The 17,414-nt window shown below is 45.7% G+C and overlaps 1 protein-coding gene across 1 annotated transcript in view; it reads left to right on the top strand.

Annotated features, from left to right (window-relative positions):
* The window catches only part of LOC104382631 (A disintegrin and metalloproteinase with thrombospondin motifs 6-like), a 318,804-nt gene that overhangs the window by 278,244 nt on the left and 23,146 nt on the right, over positions 1–17,414 (top strand). Inside the window, exon 17 of the mRNA XM_086630121.1 lies at positions 634–772. Within this exon, the coding sequence (XP_086486247.1) occupies positions 634–772 (139 nt within the window). The remainder of the gene's footprint in view (positions 1–633; positions 773–17,414) is intronic.

The raw sequence follows: 17,414 nt of genomic DNA on the forward strand, positions 1-17,414 counted from the left end.
GCTTATAGTGATTGTTGCACTTCCATCTGTATCACTTGCAGTGATATAGCTGCAGCAAGAGTTTTGATATTCCTTTAAAGGAACCACAGGTGTGATTCCACCAAGCTAATGCTGTTGACTATTGCATTAGGGGAAAACAATGACCTCAGCAACAGTCTGTTACTATTATTACTATTATAGTCTCTAGAAGTGTAAGCAAGGGCAGAGTTAGGTTCATAATTGCCATGTGGGTAGCTCCTCACAAGATTTCAGCAAGGACTGTTGCATGCTTGCACAGTAATGTTCTTAACCAACTTTGACCTCATGTAATTATTCAGCTATCAAATTAACTTCCATTAAGACATTAATTTTATGAAAGCTGGCTTTTTAGAACAATTATGTCAAGAATAAAGAACTTACAGAAGTTATAAAGTTGTGTCAAGGGAAAAAAGACGAAGCTCATCTTAGACAATAATACTTTTATATATGTTTTAAAAGTTCAGATTCTTTTGGGAATACCTAAAAGAACTACTATGGCTTCCTTTATCACTTTTTTCCCTTCCACAGGACATAACACATACATAGATTAAATGACACTGTACTTGCTCTCTGCTTGCCTGTTTTAATGGTATAACCAGTTGTTTTCAACTACAGATTCTGCTACAGGAACAAAATTTGGGTATAAGGTATAAATTCAGTGTTCCCATCTCTCGCACTGGCAGTGGAGACAATGAAGTTGGCTTTGCATGGAATCATCTGCCTTGGTCAGAATGTTCTGCCACTTGTGCTGGAGGTAAGACACCAGGCAGTCAAGCTTCAGGGTAAACTGAATTGCAAGATATAGTTTACTATGTAATTATGTAGGCAACTAATTGAAAACATTTCTTTCAGACATGTCCCAAACCTTAATTTAGTGAAAGAACATTTATTTTATCACAACGGATTTTGTTGTTTTCAAGTACATTTAATATGTTTGCATCTTTTTGTTAAATACAGTGTATCTTGGCACAGTGTGTATGTCTGCTGATGATGCTTCTGAGCTTCTATTGAAGCTGGGATGCTTGCTTTTCACAGGAGCTTTCTTGATGAAGAACATCAGAAGTTTTAAGTAAGGAGATTAAAAAACAGAAGGCAAATAAGGCAACTATAAATAAAGGGATGTGTCTTTGTGTGTTTGTAGGTATGTTTCACAAGATCCTAGTCAGCCCTCCTATCCTCCAGCCACCAAAGTTTAGGATACATACTAGCATCTCCTCTGTAGCAGATGATAGCAACTCGATTATACTTCCCAGCCCATAGCAGTATCTGAGAATTGTTGCCTATTGGCAGCGGTGGGGGATTAGTAGGTTGTCCCATATGATTCATCATGGGTGCCTTTTGCCCACAATTTACTATATTCCTAATCCTCCCTCTAGTGGCCACCAATGCAATTCTTTACCTCTGACTGGGAGAGCAGGACAGTTGGCGTCCTTCAAAGCCAACACCATTGCTGCTGCATGGACTGGTGAGTAGAAGTGCTGTGCGAACAGTATCTTTCTTCTCTCTGGAGATTGAATGCATCATCTCCCCAATATAAATCAATTTCAGAAGATATGGGAGAGAGCTTTAAATCTGCCTCAGAATTTCAGTTTTCTACTGCAATGTGCACTGCCCATAGTAAGAGGAAGATACCTTATTTTTTTAAAGAACCTTTGGACCAAATATTTGCCCTTTTTCTTTTTTTATGGCTCCTGGAAGTATTCATGTTTAGAATCATCGACTCATCTTTCTGCTGGATCCTGCTATGGCTGTTAGTAGTTGTTTACTGTTTAAATACAGCAATTTGCTTAGCCATATGTAAGATAGAAATGACAACACAAATTATATTCTGTGCAGCTAAACAGAGAAAGTCTTGAAACAAAATAGAGGAAGGTGCCAACTTTCCCCAATATTTTTATTGTTCATTTATTGGATTCTTGTAATCAAATGAGTGACAGATTGCTTTTTTAACTACTACATTAACAATAGTGAGTCTGGTAGGAAAAGGAACATTTTAAAAAATCTCATAGCAAAAGACAGTTCCAAGTATCAGAACCTTACAAATACTGCCAAATCCTATTTTTATGATGGCAATGAGTTAATGATCTTTTTGAAGTCACGGGAAAACTCTTATTGATTTAGATAGAGACAAGATTTCAGCCATGAATCTTCTGTCATGCAGGTCATCGTCACTTCACAGATTCAAAAGTATACAACAAAAAATAATTGACTCTGAAGGAGCAGGCACTTGTCTAGATAAGAACATTTTGACATAATTAACTTTTAAGGGAAGATTTGTGAATCTGTGATAACTGCATACATTTATTACTCATTTGAAACTTAGGGGGGAAAGATTTTCTTCAGTTGCTTACGGTGGCTAAACCAGGCACTTTTCTCTCCTTTCAGCTTAGTATGAAGATATACCATGGTCACTTAGAATCATAGAATGGTTTGGGTTGGAAGGGACCTCAAAGATCATAGAGTTCCAACCCATCTACCGTGGGCAGATTTTCACTACACCAGGTTGCCCAAAGCCTCATCCAACCTGGCCTTGAACACTTCCAGGGATGGGGCATCTACAACTTCTCTGGGCAACCTGTTCCAGTACCTCACCACCCTCAATGTAAAAAATTTCTTCCTTATATCTAATCTAAATCTGCCCTCTTTCAATTTAAAGCCATTACCCCTTGTCCTATCACTACATGCCCTTGTAAAAAGTCCCTCTCCAGCTTTCGTGTAGGCTCCCCTGAGGTACTGGAAGACTGCTATAAGATCACCCCGGAGCCTTCTCTTCTCCAGGCTGAACAGCCCCAACTCTCTCAGTCTGTCTTCATAGCAGAGGTGCTCCAGCCCTCGGATCATCTTTGTGGCCCTCCTCTGGACTTGCTCCAACAGCTCCACTTCTTTTCATTGAGCTCCGTGCTCAGGGAACAAATGTCTCATTTAGCTATGATTCATGTTAAAAAGTTTATCTGCTTTCTCCATATGAGTACCTGCTATTCCCCTCAGTTTATGAAGCACCTTTTGCCATATGCCAAAAGAAAATACAGTCTAAAAAGGAGCTGAGTCAGGGAAAAAGAAAGGGAAACAAGGATTGTAGAGACAGAGACTGTAACTGGAAAAGCTGGATAATATAAATATGAAGTGTTGAGAAATCTTAGAAATGAAATCACTGCATAATTTTGTTTATTTCTATAGAATTCATTATGAAGTCCATTATTGAAATTCTATTTACTTGAACTCTGTCTTTAGAAGAGAAATTTTGCTCTGCATCAAAGAATAACAAAATATTCAACAGTTAAAAGATTTCTCACTGAAAGTAAAAAAAGGGCAATAAGCATATGTGAGGAATATTAGTATGGAAATTCTTTTTTATTTATAAGGTTAAAAAAATTATGTAGTGACTTTGGGACAGACTGTGAACAGGTTAAAGGCATCAACATTCTCCTGTCTCTCATTGTAGTTGGTGTAGCAGACCTGTAGTGCATAGACTAACAAAGGTTTGATCATATGATATTCCATCTTGATCCAGGAAAGCTCTAGATGATGTAGAGCAAGATATACTTTTATATCAAAGCAGGGGCTTTATATCAAAGCTGTAGGCAAATCTAAATTCTAATCAACACATTTAACTTCTGTCCATTTCTGAATATAGAATCATAGAATCATAGAATGGTTAGGGTTGGAAGGGACCTCAAAGATCATAGAGTTCCAACCCCCCTGCCATGGGCAGGGAAACCCTCCACTACACCAAGTCACCCAAAGCCTCATCCAACCTGGCCTTGAACACTTCCAGGGATGGGGCATCTACAACTTCTCTGGGCAACCTGTTCCAGTGCCTCACCACCCTCTGAGTGAAAAATTTCTTCCTTATATCTTGTCCCACTTTTAGCTGGGACAGAGTTTTTTTTTAACAGCTAGAAGAGCCCCGTGTTTTGGTTTTACTCAGAGGCTCACTCTGAGAAGAACACTGATAACAAGCTGCCAAGGACTTTTCAGTGTGCCGGAGTGCAGAAACACGGCGGGATAAGGGGGGAGCATAGCTGGGACAAGGGGGACACAATTCCCCTTGTGATTTGTGTGGAACTTAAGACTGAGGGCCAAACTGGCCAATTAGTATTCCATATCATGCAGCGTCATGCCCAGTATAAAAGCGAGGGTCAGCCGGGAAGAAGGGCTTTTGCTCTTTTGCTCTTTTGCGCTTGCTGCGCTGTTGCTCTGCTGTTTTTCCTTTCTTTTCTCTCTCTCTCTCTGCCCCTCTCTATTTTGGGGCCTCGCGTTCGTCCGGGATTGCAGCTTCAGGACGAGACGGGCTTCGCATACGAGGGGGTGGTGAGCACCTATCCTGTGTATTAAATCATCTGTATTAAAATCATTCTTATTTCAACCCACGGGTTTCCCGTTTATCCTTTAATTCTCTCCCTCATTCCTGGGGGTGGGGGAGGGGGAGAGACCGGCTGTGTGGGGGAGGAAGTTTTCAACCTAACCCACGACATATCTAATCTAAATCTCCCCTCTTTCAGTTTAAATCCATTGCCCCTTGTCCTATCACTACACACCCTTGTAAAAAGTCCCTCTCCAGCTTTCCTGTAGGCCCCCTTTACATACTGGAAGGCTGCTATAAGATCACCCTGGAGCCTTCTCTTCTCCAGGCTGAACAGCCCCAACTCTCTCAACCTGTCTTCATAGCAGAGGTGCTCCAGCCCTCAGATCATCTTCGTGGCCCTCCTCTGGACTCACTCCAACAGCTCCATGTCCTTCTTGTGTTGGGGACTCCAGAGCTGAATGCAGTATTCCAGATGGGGTCTCATGAGAGCAGAGTAGAGGGGCAGAATCACCTCCCTCGACCTGCTGGCCACGCTCCTTTTGATGCAGCCCAGGATACGATTTGCTTTCTGGGCTGCCAGCGCACATTGCCGGCTCATGTTGAGCTTCTCATCCACCAGCACTCCCAAGTCCTTTTCCTCCAGGCTGCTCTCAATCCATTCTCTGCCCAGCCTGTACTTATGCTTGGGATTGCCCTGACCCACGTGCAGGACTTTGCACTTGGCCTTGTTGAACTTCATGAGGTTCTCACAGGCCCATCTCTCCAGCCTGTCAAGGTCCCTCTGGATGGCATCCCTTCCCTCCAGCGTGTCCACAACACCACACAACTTGGTGTCATCTGCAAACTTGCTGAGGGTGCACTCGATCCCACTGTCCATGTCTCCAACAAAGATGTTAAATAGCACTGGCCCCAGTACTGACCCCTGAGGAACACCACTCGTCACTGGCCTCCACTTGGACATTGAACCGTTGACCGCAACTCTTTGAGTGTGACCATCCAGCCAATTCCTTATCCACTGAGTGGTCCATCCATCGAAACCACGTCTTTCCAGTTTAGAGACAAGGATGTCGTGTGGGACAGTATCAAATGCTTTGGATAAGTCCAGGTAGATGATGTCAGTTGCTCTTCCCCTATCCATCAATGCTGTAGCCTCATCATAGAAGGTCACCAAATTAGTCAGGCAGGATTTACCCTTAGTGAAGCCATGTTGTCTGTCACCAATCACCTCCTTATTTTCTAAGTGCCTTAGCATAGTCGCCAGGAGGATCTGCTCCATGATCTTGCTGGGCACAGAGGTGAGACTGACTGGCCTGTAGTTCCCTGGGTCTTCTTTTTTTCCCTTTTTAAAAATGGGGGCAATGTTTCCCCTTTTCCAGTCATTGGGAACTTCACCAAATTGCCACGACTTCTGAAATATGATGGACAGAGGCTTAGCAACTTCATCTGCCAGCTCCCTCAGGACTCGTGGATGCACCTCATCAGGTCCCATGGATTTGTCCACCTTCAGGTTCCTTAGATGGTCTCGAACCTGATCTTCTCCTACAGTGGGTGGTTCTTCATTCTCCCAGTCCCTGCCTTTGCCTTCTGTGGCTTGGGCTGTGCAGCTGGAGCTCTTGCCAGTGAAGACTGAGGAAAAGAAGTCATTGAGAACCTCAGCCTTCTCTATACCCTGGGTAGCCAGGTCCCCCATTTCCTTCTGGAGAGGGCCTGCATTTTCCCTAGATCTCTTTTTATCACTGACTTACCTATAGAAGTTTTTCTTGTTGCCCTTGATGTCCCTGACCAGATTTAACTCTATCAGGGCTTTAGCTTTCCTAACCTGATCTCTGGTTGCTTGGACAATCTCTCTGTATTCTTCCCAGGCTACCTGTCCTTGCTTCCACCCTCTGTAGGCTTCTTTTTGTGCCCGAGTTGTTCCAGGAGCTCCTTGTTGATCCATGCAGGCCTCCTGGTGTTCCTACTTGACTTTCTCTTTGTTGGGATGCACCACTCCTGAGCTTGGAGGAGGTGATCCTTGAATATTAACCAGCTTTCCTGTGTCCCTCTTCCCTTCAGGGCTTCATCCCATTGTACTCTAGCGAGGAGATCCCTGAAGAGGCTGAAGTCTGCTCTCCTGAAATCCAGGATAGTGAGCCTGCTGTGCACCCTCCTTGCTTCCCTAATAATCTGGAATTTCACCATTTCATGATCACTGCAGCCAAGGCTCTCCTTGAGTGTCATGTTCCCCAACAGCCCTTCTTTGTTGGTGAGAACAAGGTCCAGCAAAGCACCTCTCCTCGTTGGTTCCTCTACCACTTGGAGAAAGAAGTTATCATCCTGCATTCGAGGAACCTCCTGGATTGCTTATGCCCTGCTATGTTGTCCCTCCAACAGATATCGGGGTGTTTGAAGTCCCCCATGAGGACCAGGGCTCGTGAACGTGAGGCAGCTCCTATCTGTCTGTAGAGGGCCTCATCCACCCAGGCCTCCTGGTCAGGTGGTCTGTAGCAGACCCTTACTACTACGTCCCCTGTCCCTGCTCTCCCTTTAATCCTGACCCACAAGCTCTCAGTTGGGACCTCATTCGTCCCCAGGTGCAGCTCCATGCACTCTAGCTGGTCCTTGACATAGAGGGCAACCCCTCCTCCTCTTCTCCCCTGCCTATCCTTCCTAAAGAGCCTGTACCCTTCTATTCTGACACTCCAGTCATAGGATTCATCCCACCACGTCTCCGTGATGCCAATAAGATCATATGATGATAAGAGGGCTGGAGCACCTTTCCTATGAGGACAGGCTGAAAGAGTTGGGGCTGTTCAGCCTGGAGAAGAGGAGGCTCCGGGGTGACCTTATAGCGGTCTTCCAGTACCTCAAGGGGGCCTACAAGAAAGATGGGGAGAGGCTGTTCAGAAGGGCCAGTTGTGATAGGACAAGGGGTAATGGTTTTAAAATAGAGGGAGGTAGATTCAGGTTGGATATTAGGAAAAAAATTTTTACCATGAGAGTTGTAGAACACTGGAACAGGTTGCCCAGAGAGGTGGTGGATGCTCCATCCCTGGAGACGTTCAAGGCCCAGTTGGATGAGGCCCTGAGCAACCTTATCTAGTTGGAGATATCCCTGTTCCTTGCAGGGGGGTTGGACTAGATGACCTTTGAAGGTCCCTTCCAGCCCTAACGATTCTATGATTCTATGATTCTATATCCCAACAGGCGCGCACGCACTTCTAACTCCTCTTGCTTATTCCCCATGCTGCGCGCATTGGCATAAAGGCATTTAAGTTGGGCCCCAGATGAATCTGACTTCCTGGCTGGAGCGGCTGGAATTCCTTTCTTCTGTTCTTCAGGTACTTCCAGCATATCTTTATCATTCTTGATATTCCCCCCCTCCCCCTTCGAATCTAGTTTAAAGCCCTGTCAATGAGCCCTGCTAGCTGTTGCGCTAAGATCCTCGTTCCCCTCTGAGAAAGACAAGTCCCATCTGGTGCCAGTAGGCCTGGTGCCATGTGGCCCATCCCATTATCAAAAAAGCCAAAATTGTGGCGATGACACCAGCCACGGAGCCACTTATTAATCAACTGAATGCACTTGCTTCTTCCAGTGTCATTGCTCGCAACTGGAAGGATGGACAAAAAGATTACCTGTGCCTCACATCCTCTTACCACCTGTCCCAAGGTCCTGAAATCCCTCTTGATCAATCGTGGGCTCCTTGTTTCACTTTCATCTCCACCCACATGGAAGAGCAGTAAAGGGTAGTAGTCCATGGACCATACCAGGCTAGGAAGTTTCCTAGCAACGTCTTTAACCCGGGCTCCAGGGAGGCAGCAGACTTCTCTCAGAGCAGGGTCAGCCCGGCATATAGGACCTTCTGTCCCCTTCAGATGGGAGTCGCCTATAACTACTACCCTTCTTTTCTTCCCTGTGGAGGCGGTCTTGATACAGCGGGTAGTCCTCTCTGACCCCAGTGACACCTCCAGTGCAGATGGTCCTTCAGCTACACCATCCATCGATGGGCCTTCCACCTCCAGAGCCTCATACCTGTTGTGCAGGGGCACCTGGGGAGCTGAGGTAGGCAAGGAGCAGGGGGGTTGCCTGTTGCCCCGAGCACGGACTTCTTTCCATTCGTGGCTCACCTTTGACTTACTGTCTTCTGGCATGTGGGATGAGGAATCAGAGCGCCCTTTGTTTTGGGTTGCCTTTTCTGGGTCTTCCTGTTTATGTTTTTGCTTCAGGTCGGGCAGTGCCCGACACCTCTGATCTTTCTCTTTCTCAGGCTCCTTGATATTTTTCAGCCTTTCTACTTCCTCCCACAGCTCTGCAACCATGATAAGCAGATCTTCCACCTGGTCACACCTCACACAGCTGTTCTCACCACTGACCATGGAGAGGCTCAGGCACTCCCCACAGCCTGAGACCTGGACAGCTGTGTCTTTCTGTGGGAGCTCTGTCTGTGCTCCCAGGTCCCTCTTGCCAGGTGTGGAGGTCTTTGCCTTCTGCCTGGTGGTCACCATGGCTGAGTTTTTTCTGAGAAGGTGACAGCTGGCAACTAAACCTTCCTCTCAAGCAACAGCCCACCTGCCTGACTGTGCCCTTCTCCCGCACCCTTCCGCGTAAACTGCCGCGCCACGCCCTGTTTGCCCGTCCTGGTTGCTGCGCTCCATGTCTGTATTCTAATGTTATCTTTTTGTCTAGGTGTATGTTACACTTAAAAAGCTGTCTTAACATCAAATTTGCAAGTATTTAGAGGCCAGGAAATGATAGAATTAAGGATGACTATGAAATCTTAAATTGTTTTCTGTGGTTGTGGCTGTTCTGTGAAACAGGAACCAGTTGAGCAGGGATCATTCTCTGATCCTGAGGGTGTGTCACAGACTAACTCATGTCCACTCCACACTATTTAGGTCTAGTTCTCTAAATCAGACTGACTGTATCTGCATTACATAACATTTGATCAAGTCTGTGACTCTTAAAACATAGTTATTACTTAGTGTATATTTTTTATTCAAAGTGTCTAAAAAAGAAAAAGTGAGAACTGCATACAGCCCACCAGAGTGATATGAACTTGAGAACATATGTTGAATGCCATGAAGTAGAGCACAAAGGCTAAAGCAGCATTTTGGCAGTGCAAAGTTTAAATAGTTTTGGAGTATTGTATATTGCAGAAGTGTCTGAACTTTGTGCAATCTCTTCTTCATAGTCTTTTGCTAGCAATCCACTACATTCAGCAATTCCTAGAGCTCCTGTTTTGGAGAAGGATAACTGGAGCAGTCAGGAGCCAAGGAGCAAGCTAAGAACAACCTACAATCTTTATTAGATGATAATGTACTGTCTTTTCCACTGGACTTCTCTCTTACATTCATCTCTGCTGTGCTGATGAGTCACATCTGAACAGTAAAAGCACTTTAGCTTTTAAAACAGGACCTCTGTTCAGGGCCTGTCTCAGTTTTGCAGAATAGGAACAGCATGCTGTAAATGGAATGATAGGAAGAAGGAGGAGCGTTTCCTGCTTAGAACAGCTCAGTGTGGTGCGAGAGCTCTGGATTCCATTCCTGCCTCCTTTGTGTGGTTCTCATGTGATACTGAGCAACTCAAAGCATACGTTACAGTCTTGCTTGCTAATTACCAATTCATCATTATCTGAGTACCTCTCTGAAATGTTTGAGCTCTTAAGCATGCAATGAAGTTCATCAAGTGTGTGTAAAGAGAAGTATTCTGAAAACTCAGCTGGGCACCTGAAATCAATGGACTCTTTCCACAGTAGACATTATTCTTCATAGAGGAGTCTAAGAGATAAAGTTTGTGAAACAAAGAGTTACATGTTTAGATTGCATTTAAAAAACAGAAGGAAGTTAGTCCTCCTTTAATGAGAGATGGAATAGAATAGTTCAGTTGGAAGGGACCTACAATAATCATTTAGTCCAACTGCTTGACCAATTCAGGGCTGATCAAAAGTTAAAGCATGTTATTAAGGGCATTGTCCAAATGCCTCAAACACTGACAGGCACGGGGCATCGACCACCTCTCTAGGAAATCTGTTCCAGTGTTTGACCACCCTCTCAGTAAAGAAATGCTTCTTAATGTCATGTCTAAACTTTCCCTAGCACAGCTTTGAACCATTCCCACATGTCCTGTCACAGGGAGAAGAGCACCTCCCTCTCTGCTTCCCCTCCTGTCCTGATTTCAGCTGGGACAGAGTTAGTTTTTCTTTTTAGCAGCCAGAAGAGCTCTGTGTTTTGCTTTTAGTCTGGGATTTGTTATGAGAAGAATGTTGATAGTGCACTGATGTTTATAATTGGCACTGAGACAGCAAAGATCTTTCAGATTCCCATGTTTTGCCAGTGTGCAGGAGCACAACAGGCTGGCGGGGGGAGCATGGCCGGGACAGATGGTCCACAACTCCCCTTGTGATTTGAACTCAGACTTAGGACTGAGGGCCAAACTGGTCAATGGATTATTCCATATCCTGCAATGTCATGCCCAGTATATAGATGAGGGTTGACTGGAAATAAGAGCTTTTTCTCTTCCAGGAACGCTCTTCCGAGGGCTCTCTTGGTCTCTCAGAGTGCTCTCTCTCTCTCGCTCTCTTTTCGGGCCTCTCGCTTGTCCGGGATAGCGGTGTTGAGACTTATCTGTTTTGAGATTGTTTGCCGGGACGGGACAAGCATTGGTCACTGGGTGGTGAGCAATTAGACTGTGCATCACTTGTTTGTATATATTGTTTTATACATATATATTCAGATATTGTTATTATTTTATCATTATTACTTTCAAATTGTTGTTGTTATTATTATTAAATTGTTCTTATCTCAACCCACGGGTCTTCTTCTCTTTTCCCCTTTAATTCTCTTCCCCATCCCCTTGGGGTGGGAGAGGGTGAGAGAGCAGCTGTGTGGCGTTTAGTTGCCGACTGGGTTAAACCTTGTTCATGTAGACCTGTGTATGTAGGATACACTTGGAAAACAGTCTGGCAGCCTTCTGTGCTATTTAGTGGTACCTACTGTTGTCTAATGTTGTGGCATCCAGATACATGTAGAAAGATGAGTCTCCTGGTTTTAGCTGGGACAGAGTTAGCTCTTCTTTTTAGCAGCTAGAAGAGCTCCATGTTTTGGTTTTACTCAGAGGCTCGCTCTGAGAAGAATGTTGACAGCAAGTTGATGTTTATAGTTGGCACTGAGGTCTCAAGGACTTTTCAGCTTTATCCTTTAATTCTCTCCCTCATCCCTGGGGGTGGGGAAGGGTGAGCGAACGACTGGGGGGAGGGGCGGTTTGATTGCCGGAGCGGCCTAACCCACGACAGTCTTAATTGGCGCCCAACGTGGGGCCTGAAGGGGTTGAGATAACGATGTTGCTGGCTGGAATGCTGTTTGTTATGCTTGCATACATGTTACCGGACATTTATAATTTATTGCCTTATTTACCCTATATGATGTTAGGCAGAATGTTTATGCGGTTTTCTGGCTCTGGGTGTTGGACCGGCATGAAAAGTATGTTATCGGTAATTAAGGGTTTTGCTGTACTGTACAGTATAACTCTGATAAGATCATCGGTGCTGGGACCGGCTCAGTCTCTGTATTCGGCGGTGCAGAGGGGGATGGTGATGTGGAGCTCGTTTATTAATTTTGAGCGTCACCTGGCGGATATCATCACCAATTATACCGGTGACTTTTCATTTACAAAAACTTATGTTGATTTTGATAATGCTGAACATCATTGGAATAATTTAACCGGTTTGATTTTGCTGCAAGGTCTCCTGAATATATGTTTGTCCTAGTTTTAGCTGGGACAGTGTTAGCTCTTCTTTTTAGCAGCTAGAAGAGCTCCGTGTTTTGGTTTTACTCAGAGGCTCGCTCTGAGAAGAATGCTGATAGCAAGTTGATGTTTGTGGTTGGACGTGAAACTCCAAGGACTTTTCAGTGTGCCGGAGTGCAGAAGCACGGCGGGATAAGGGGGGAGCATAGTTGGGACAAGGGGGACACGATTCCCCTTGTGATTTGTGGTGGAACTTAAGATTGAGGGCCAAACTGGCCAAATAGTATTCCATATCATGCAGCGTCATGCCCAGTATAAAAGTGAGGGACAGCCGGAAAGAAGGGCTTTTGCACTTTGGCTCTGTCGCCACTTTTGCTCTTTTGCGCTTGCTGCGCTTTTGCTCTATTGCCTTTTTTTTTTTTTTTTCCTCTTTATTCCAGTACTCCCACTCTCAGAGTACTATCTCTCTCTGCCCCTCTCTATTTCGGGGCCTCGCGTTCCTCGGGGATTGCAGTTTCGGGACGAGACGAGCTGTGGATAAGACGGGGTGGTGAGCATCTACACTGTGTATTACTTATCTGTATTAAATTGTTCTTATCTCAACCCACGGGTTTCCCGCTTCTCCTTTAATTCTCTCCCTCATTCCTGGGGGTGGGGGAGGGGGAGTGACCGGCTGTGTGTGGGATTCAGCCTAACCCACAACAGTCTTAATTGGCGCCCAATGTGGGGCTCGAAGGGGTTGAGATAACGATGTTGCTGGCTGGAATGCTGTTTGTTATGCTCGCATACAAGTTACCGGACATTTATAATTTATTGCCTTATTTACCCTATATGATGTTAGGCAGAATGTTTATGCCATTTTCTGGCTCTGGGTGTTGGACCGGCATGAAAAGTATGTTATCGGTAATTAAGGGTCTTGCTATACTGTACGGTGTAACTCTGATAAGATCATCGGTGCTGGGACCAGCTCAGTCTTTGTATTTGGTGGTGCAGAGGGGGATGGTGATGTGGAGCTCGTTTATTAATTTTGAGCGTCACCTGGCGGATATCATCGCCAATTATACCGGTGACTTTTCATTTACAAAAGCTTATGTTGATTTTGATAATGCCGAACATCATTGGAATAATTTAACCGGTTTGATTGTCCTGCAAGGTCTCCTGAATATATGTTTAATTATTTATATATTCAAAGTCAATCGGCCATTTAGGGGTGTATATCAATTTATTTCTCGGGTTATTGTGCTTGCCATCTCAACTCCCATGACAAGCAGTATAGCTACTCAGACTACAACGGTATCAGTTGCCCCCGTAAGGAAAAGAAAATGTATACAAAAGTTAGAAGATGAAGAAGAGCAATCAGGGCCATCACAACAACCAAATGAGGAAGAGCAATCAGGGCCATCAGAGCAACCAGACAAAGAAGAGCAACCAGGGCCATCACAACGATTGGAGGAAGAGCAACCGAGGAAATGTGTGCGAAAGTCAGAACGCAGAGGAGAGGACGATGATGATGAAGAGCAACCAGGGCCATCACAAGAAATGAAGCGGGAATGTTCTGTTTTGCCCCAGAGAAAAACTCAATGGAGGAGAAGTGACATCATAGATGAGACGATAACCACCAGATCTCTAAAAATGAGCGAGCTGCGAGATATTCGAAAAGATTATGGCCGTCTTAGAGGTGAGCCCATTGTCACTCGGTTGCTCAGATGCTGGGACATGGGAGCCAATAGTCTGGAGTTAGATGGTAATAAAGCCAGGCAGCTAGGAGCCCTTGCTATGGATGGAGGCATTGATAAAGCAATTGGAAGACAGACACAAGTCCGCAGCCTCTGGAGATGGCTCCTGGAAGCTATCAAGGAAAGATATCCCTACAAGGACGAGGTGCCATGTAACGTAAGCAAGTGGACCAACACAGAAAAAGCTATTCAGTATCTGAGAGAACTGGCTGTGCGAGAGTTGATTTATCTTGACTCAAGAAGCGGACCAAGACTTGAAGATCAAGATGACGTCCGGTGCACACAACCAATGTGGCAAAAGATTCTATGGAGTGCGCCACCAGCATATTCCACCTCATTGGCACTAATGGACTTTGGAGACGATGAAGCACCACTATCCGTAGGTAATCTGGTCACCTACCTCCGACGATATGATGATAATACTTCTATATGAACCTGTGTTGCGGCTGTGGAAAAGCTGTCTGAGGAGGTCCGAGAATTAAGAGAAAAAGTAGATTTCCCACCACCTGAACGTTCTAGAATTTCAGCTGTCAGAACCAGGCGTTACCCTCCTCGAGAGGGACAAGAGAGACGGTACAGATCACAGGGTGAGCTGTGGTTCTACCTCCGTGATCATGGAGAAGACATGAGAAGGTGGGATGGAAAACCCACCTCCGCTTTAGAGGCCAGGGTACCCCAGTTGGGAGGAAGAACCAAAAGAACTAGAACTTTCTCCAATTCCTCCAGGACAGCTGTTGCCCCAGTCTACAGTGAGCAGTCCACTAGTCAAAATGGGAGGGCTGATCCTCCTAGCCACCCTGACTCTATTCCTGCTGATTCCTCTGATGAATATGATAACAGGCATTAGAGGGGCCCTGCCTCCAGCCAGGTGGAGGAGAGGGATAGTCGAGTTTACTGGACTGTGTGGATTCGTTGGCCTGGCACATCATACCCCAAAAAGTGTAAGGCTCTAGTGGACACTGGTGCCCAATGCACCTTGATACCGTCTGTCGTGGGTTAGGCTGACCCTCCCACACAGCCGGTCACTCCCCCTCCCCAACCCCCTTGTCCCAACTATGCTCCCCCCTTATCCTGCTGTGCTTCTGCACTTCGGCACACTGAAAAGTCCTTGGAGTTTCACGTCCAACCACAAACATCAACTTGCTATCAGCATTCTTCTCAGAGTGAGCCTCTGAGTAAAACGAAAACACGGAGCTCTTCTGGCTGCTAAAAAGAAGAGCTAACTGTCCCAGCTAAAACTGGGACACCGTCGAACTTTAGAGGGGCAGAATCCATCTGTATTTCTGGAGTGACAGGGGGGTCTCAACAACTGACTGTGTTAGAGGCTGAAGTGAGCCTAACTGGAGAGTAGTGGCAAAAACACCCTATTGTAACTGGCCCAGAAGCGCCGTGCATCCTTGGCATAGATTATCTTAAGAGAGGGTATTACAAGGACCCAAAAGGGTATCGGTGGGCTTTTGGCATAGCTGCAATAGAGACAGAAGAAGGCAGACAGCTGTCTACTTTGACTGGTCTCTCAACGGACCCTTCTGCTGTGGGATTACTGAGGGTCGAAGAACAACAGGTGCCAATTGCTACTACAACAGTGCGCCAACGGCAATATCGTACCAACCGAGACTCTCTAATTCCTATCCATAAGTTGATTCGTCAACTGGAGAGTCAAGGAGTCATCACAAAGACCTGCTCACCTTTTAACAGCCCTATATGGCCTGTACGTAAGTCTAATGGCGAGTGGAGGCTGACAGTAGACTATCATGGCTTGAATGAAGTTACACCACCATTGAGTGCTGCCGTGCCAGATATGCTGGAACTTCAGTATGAACTGGAGTCAAAGGCAGCCAGGTGGTACGCTACAATTGATATCGCTAATGCGTTTTTCTCAATTCCTTTGGCACCGGAATGCAGGCCACAGTTTACTTTCACTTGGAGGGGCGTCCAGTATACCTGGAATCGACTGCCCCAGGGGCGGAAACACAGCCCCACTATTTGCCATGGACTGATCCAGACCACACTGGAACAGGGTGAAGCCCCAGAACATTTGCAATACATTGATGACATCATTGTATGGGGCAGCTCAGCAGAAGAAGTTTTTGAGAAAGGTAAAAAGTTAATCCAAATCCTTCTGAAAGCAGGTTTCACCATAAAACAGAGTAAGGTCAAGGGACCTGCCCAGGAGATTCAGTTTTTGGGAATAAAATGGCAAGATGGGTGTCGTCAAATTCCGATGGACGTGATTAATAAAATAACAGCTATGTCCCCACCAACCAACAAAAAGGAAGCACAAGCTTTCTTAGGCATTGTGGGTTTCTGGAGAATGCATATTCCAGATTACAGCCAGATTGTAAAACCCCTCTATCAAGTAACCCGAAAGAAGAATAATTTTGAATGGGGCCCGGAGCAAAAACAAGCCTTTGAACAAATTAAACAAGAAATAGTTCATGCAGTAGCCCTGGGACCAGTCTGGACAGGACAAGATGTCAAAAATGTGCTCTACACTGCAGCCGGGGAGAATGGTCCTACCTGGAGTCTCTGGCAAAAAGCGTCAGGGGAGACGCGAGGTCGACCTCTTGGGTTTTGGAGTCGAGGATACAAAGGATCCGAAACCAACTATACTCTAACTGAAAAAGAGATAGTGGCAGCATATGAAGGAGTCCGAGCTGCTTCTGAAGTGATTGGTACGGAAGCACAGTTGCTCCTGGCACCCCGATTGCCAGTGCTCGGCTGGATGTTCAAAGGGAGCATCCCGTCTACACACCACGCAACTGATGCTACATGGAGCAAGTGGATCGCACTGATCACACAAAGGGCTCGGATAGGAAACCCCAATCACCCAGGAATTTTGGAAGTGATTGCTAACTGGACTGAAGGTAAAGACTTTGGAATGTCACCAGTGGAGGAGGAGGTGACACGTGCTGAGGAGGCTCCACCTTATAATGAACTATCAGACAATGAGAAGAAATATGCTCTGTTTACTGACGGATCCTGCCGCTTTGTAGGAAAACATCAAAAATGGAAAGCTGCTGTATGGAGTCCTACTCGACGGGTCGCAGAAGCTACTGAAGGTGAGGGTGAATCAATTCATTTTGCAGAGGTAAAAGCCATCCAACTGGCTTTAGACATCGCTGAACGAGAAAAGTGGCCAATGCTCTATCTCTATACCAACTCATGGATGGCAGCAAATGCCCTGTGGGGATGGCTACGGCAATGGAAGCGGAGCAACTGGCAACGCAGAGGTAAACCCATCTGGGCTGTCCCATTGTGGAAAGACATTGCTGCTCGAGTAGAGAAGCTGGCTGTAAAAGTACGTCACGTAGATGCTCATGTACCCAAGAGTCGGGCCACAGAAGAACATGAAAACAATCAACAGGTGGATCAGGCCGCTAAGATTAAAGTGGCTCAGGTGGATCTGGACTGGCAACATAAAGGTGAAAAATTTCTATCTCATTGGGCCCATGATGCCTCAGGCCATCAAGGAAGGGATGCCACATAGAAATGGGCTCGTGATCGAGGGGTGGACTTAACTATGGACACTATTGCAGAGGTGATCCATGAATGTGAAACATGTGCTGCAATCAAGCAAGCCAAGTGGTTGAAAGCTCTTTGGTATGGAGCATTGGTCGAAATATCAGTAT

The sequence above is a fragment of the Tauraco erythrolophus genome, chromosome W, assembly GCF_009769465.1.
Source record: "Tauraco erythrolophus isolate bTauEry1 chromosome W, bTauEry1.pri, whole genome shotgun sequence".
Lineage (NCBI taxonomy): Eukaryota > Metazoa > Chordata > Aves > Musophagiformes > Musophagidae > Tauraco > Tauraco erythrolophus.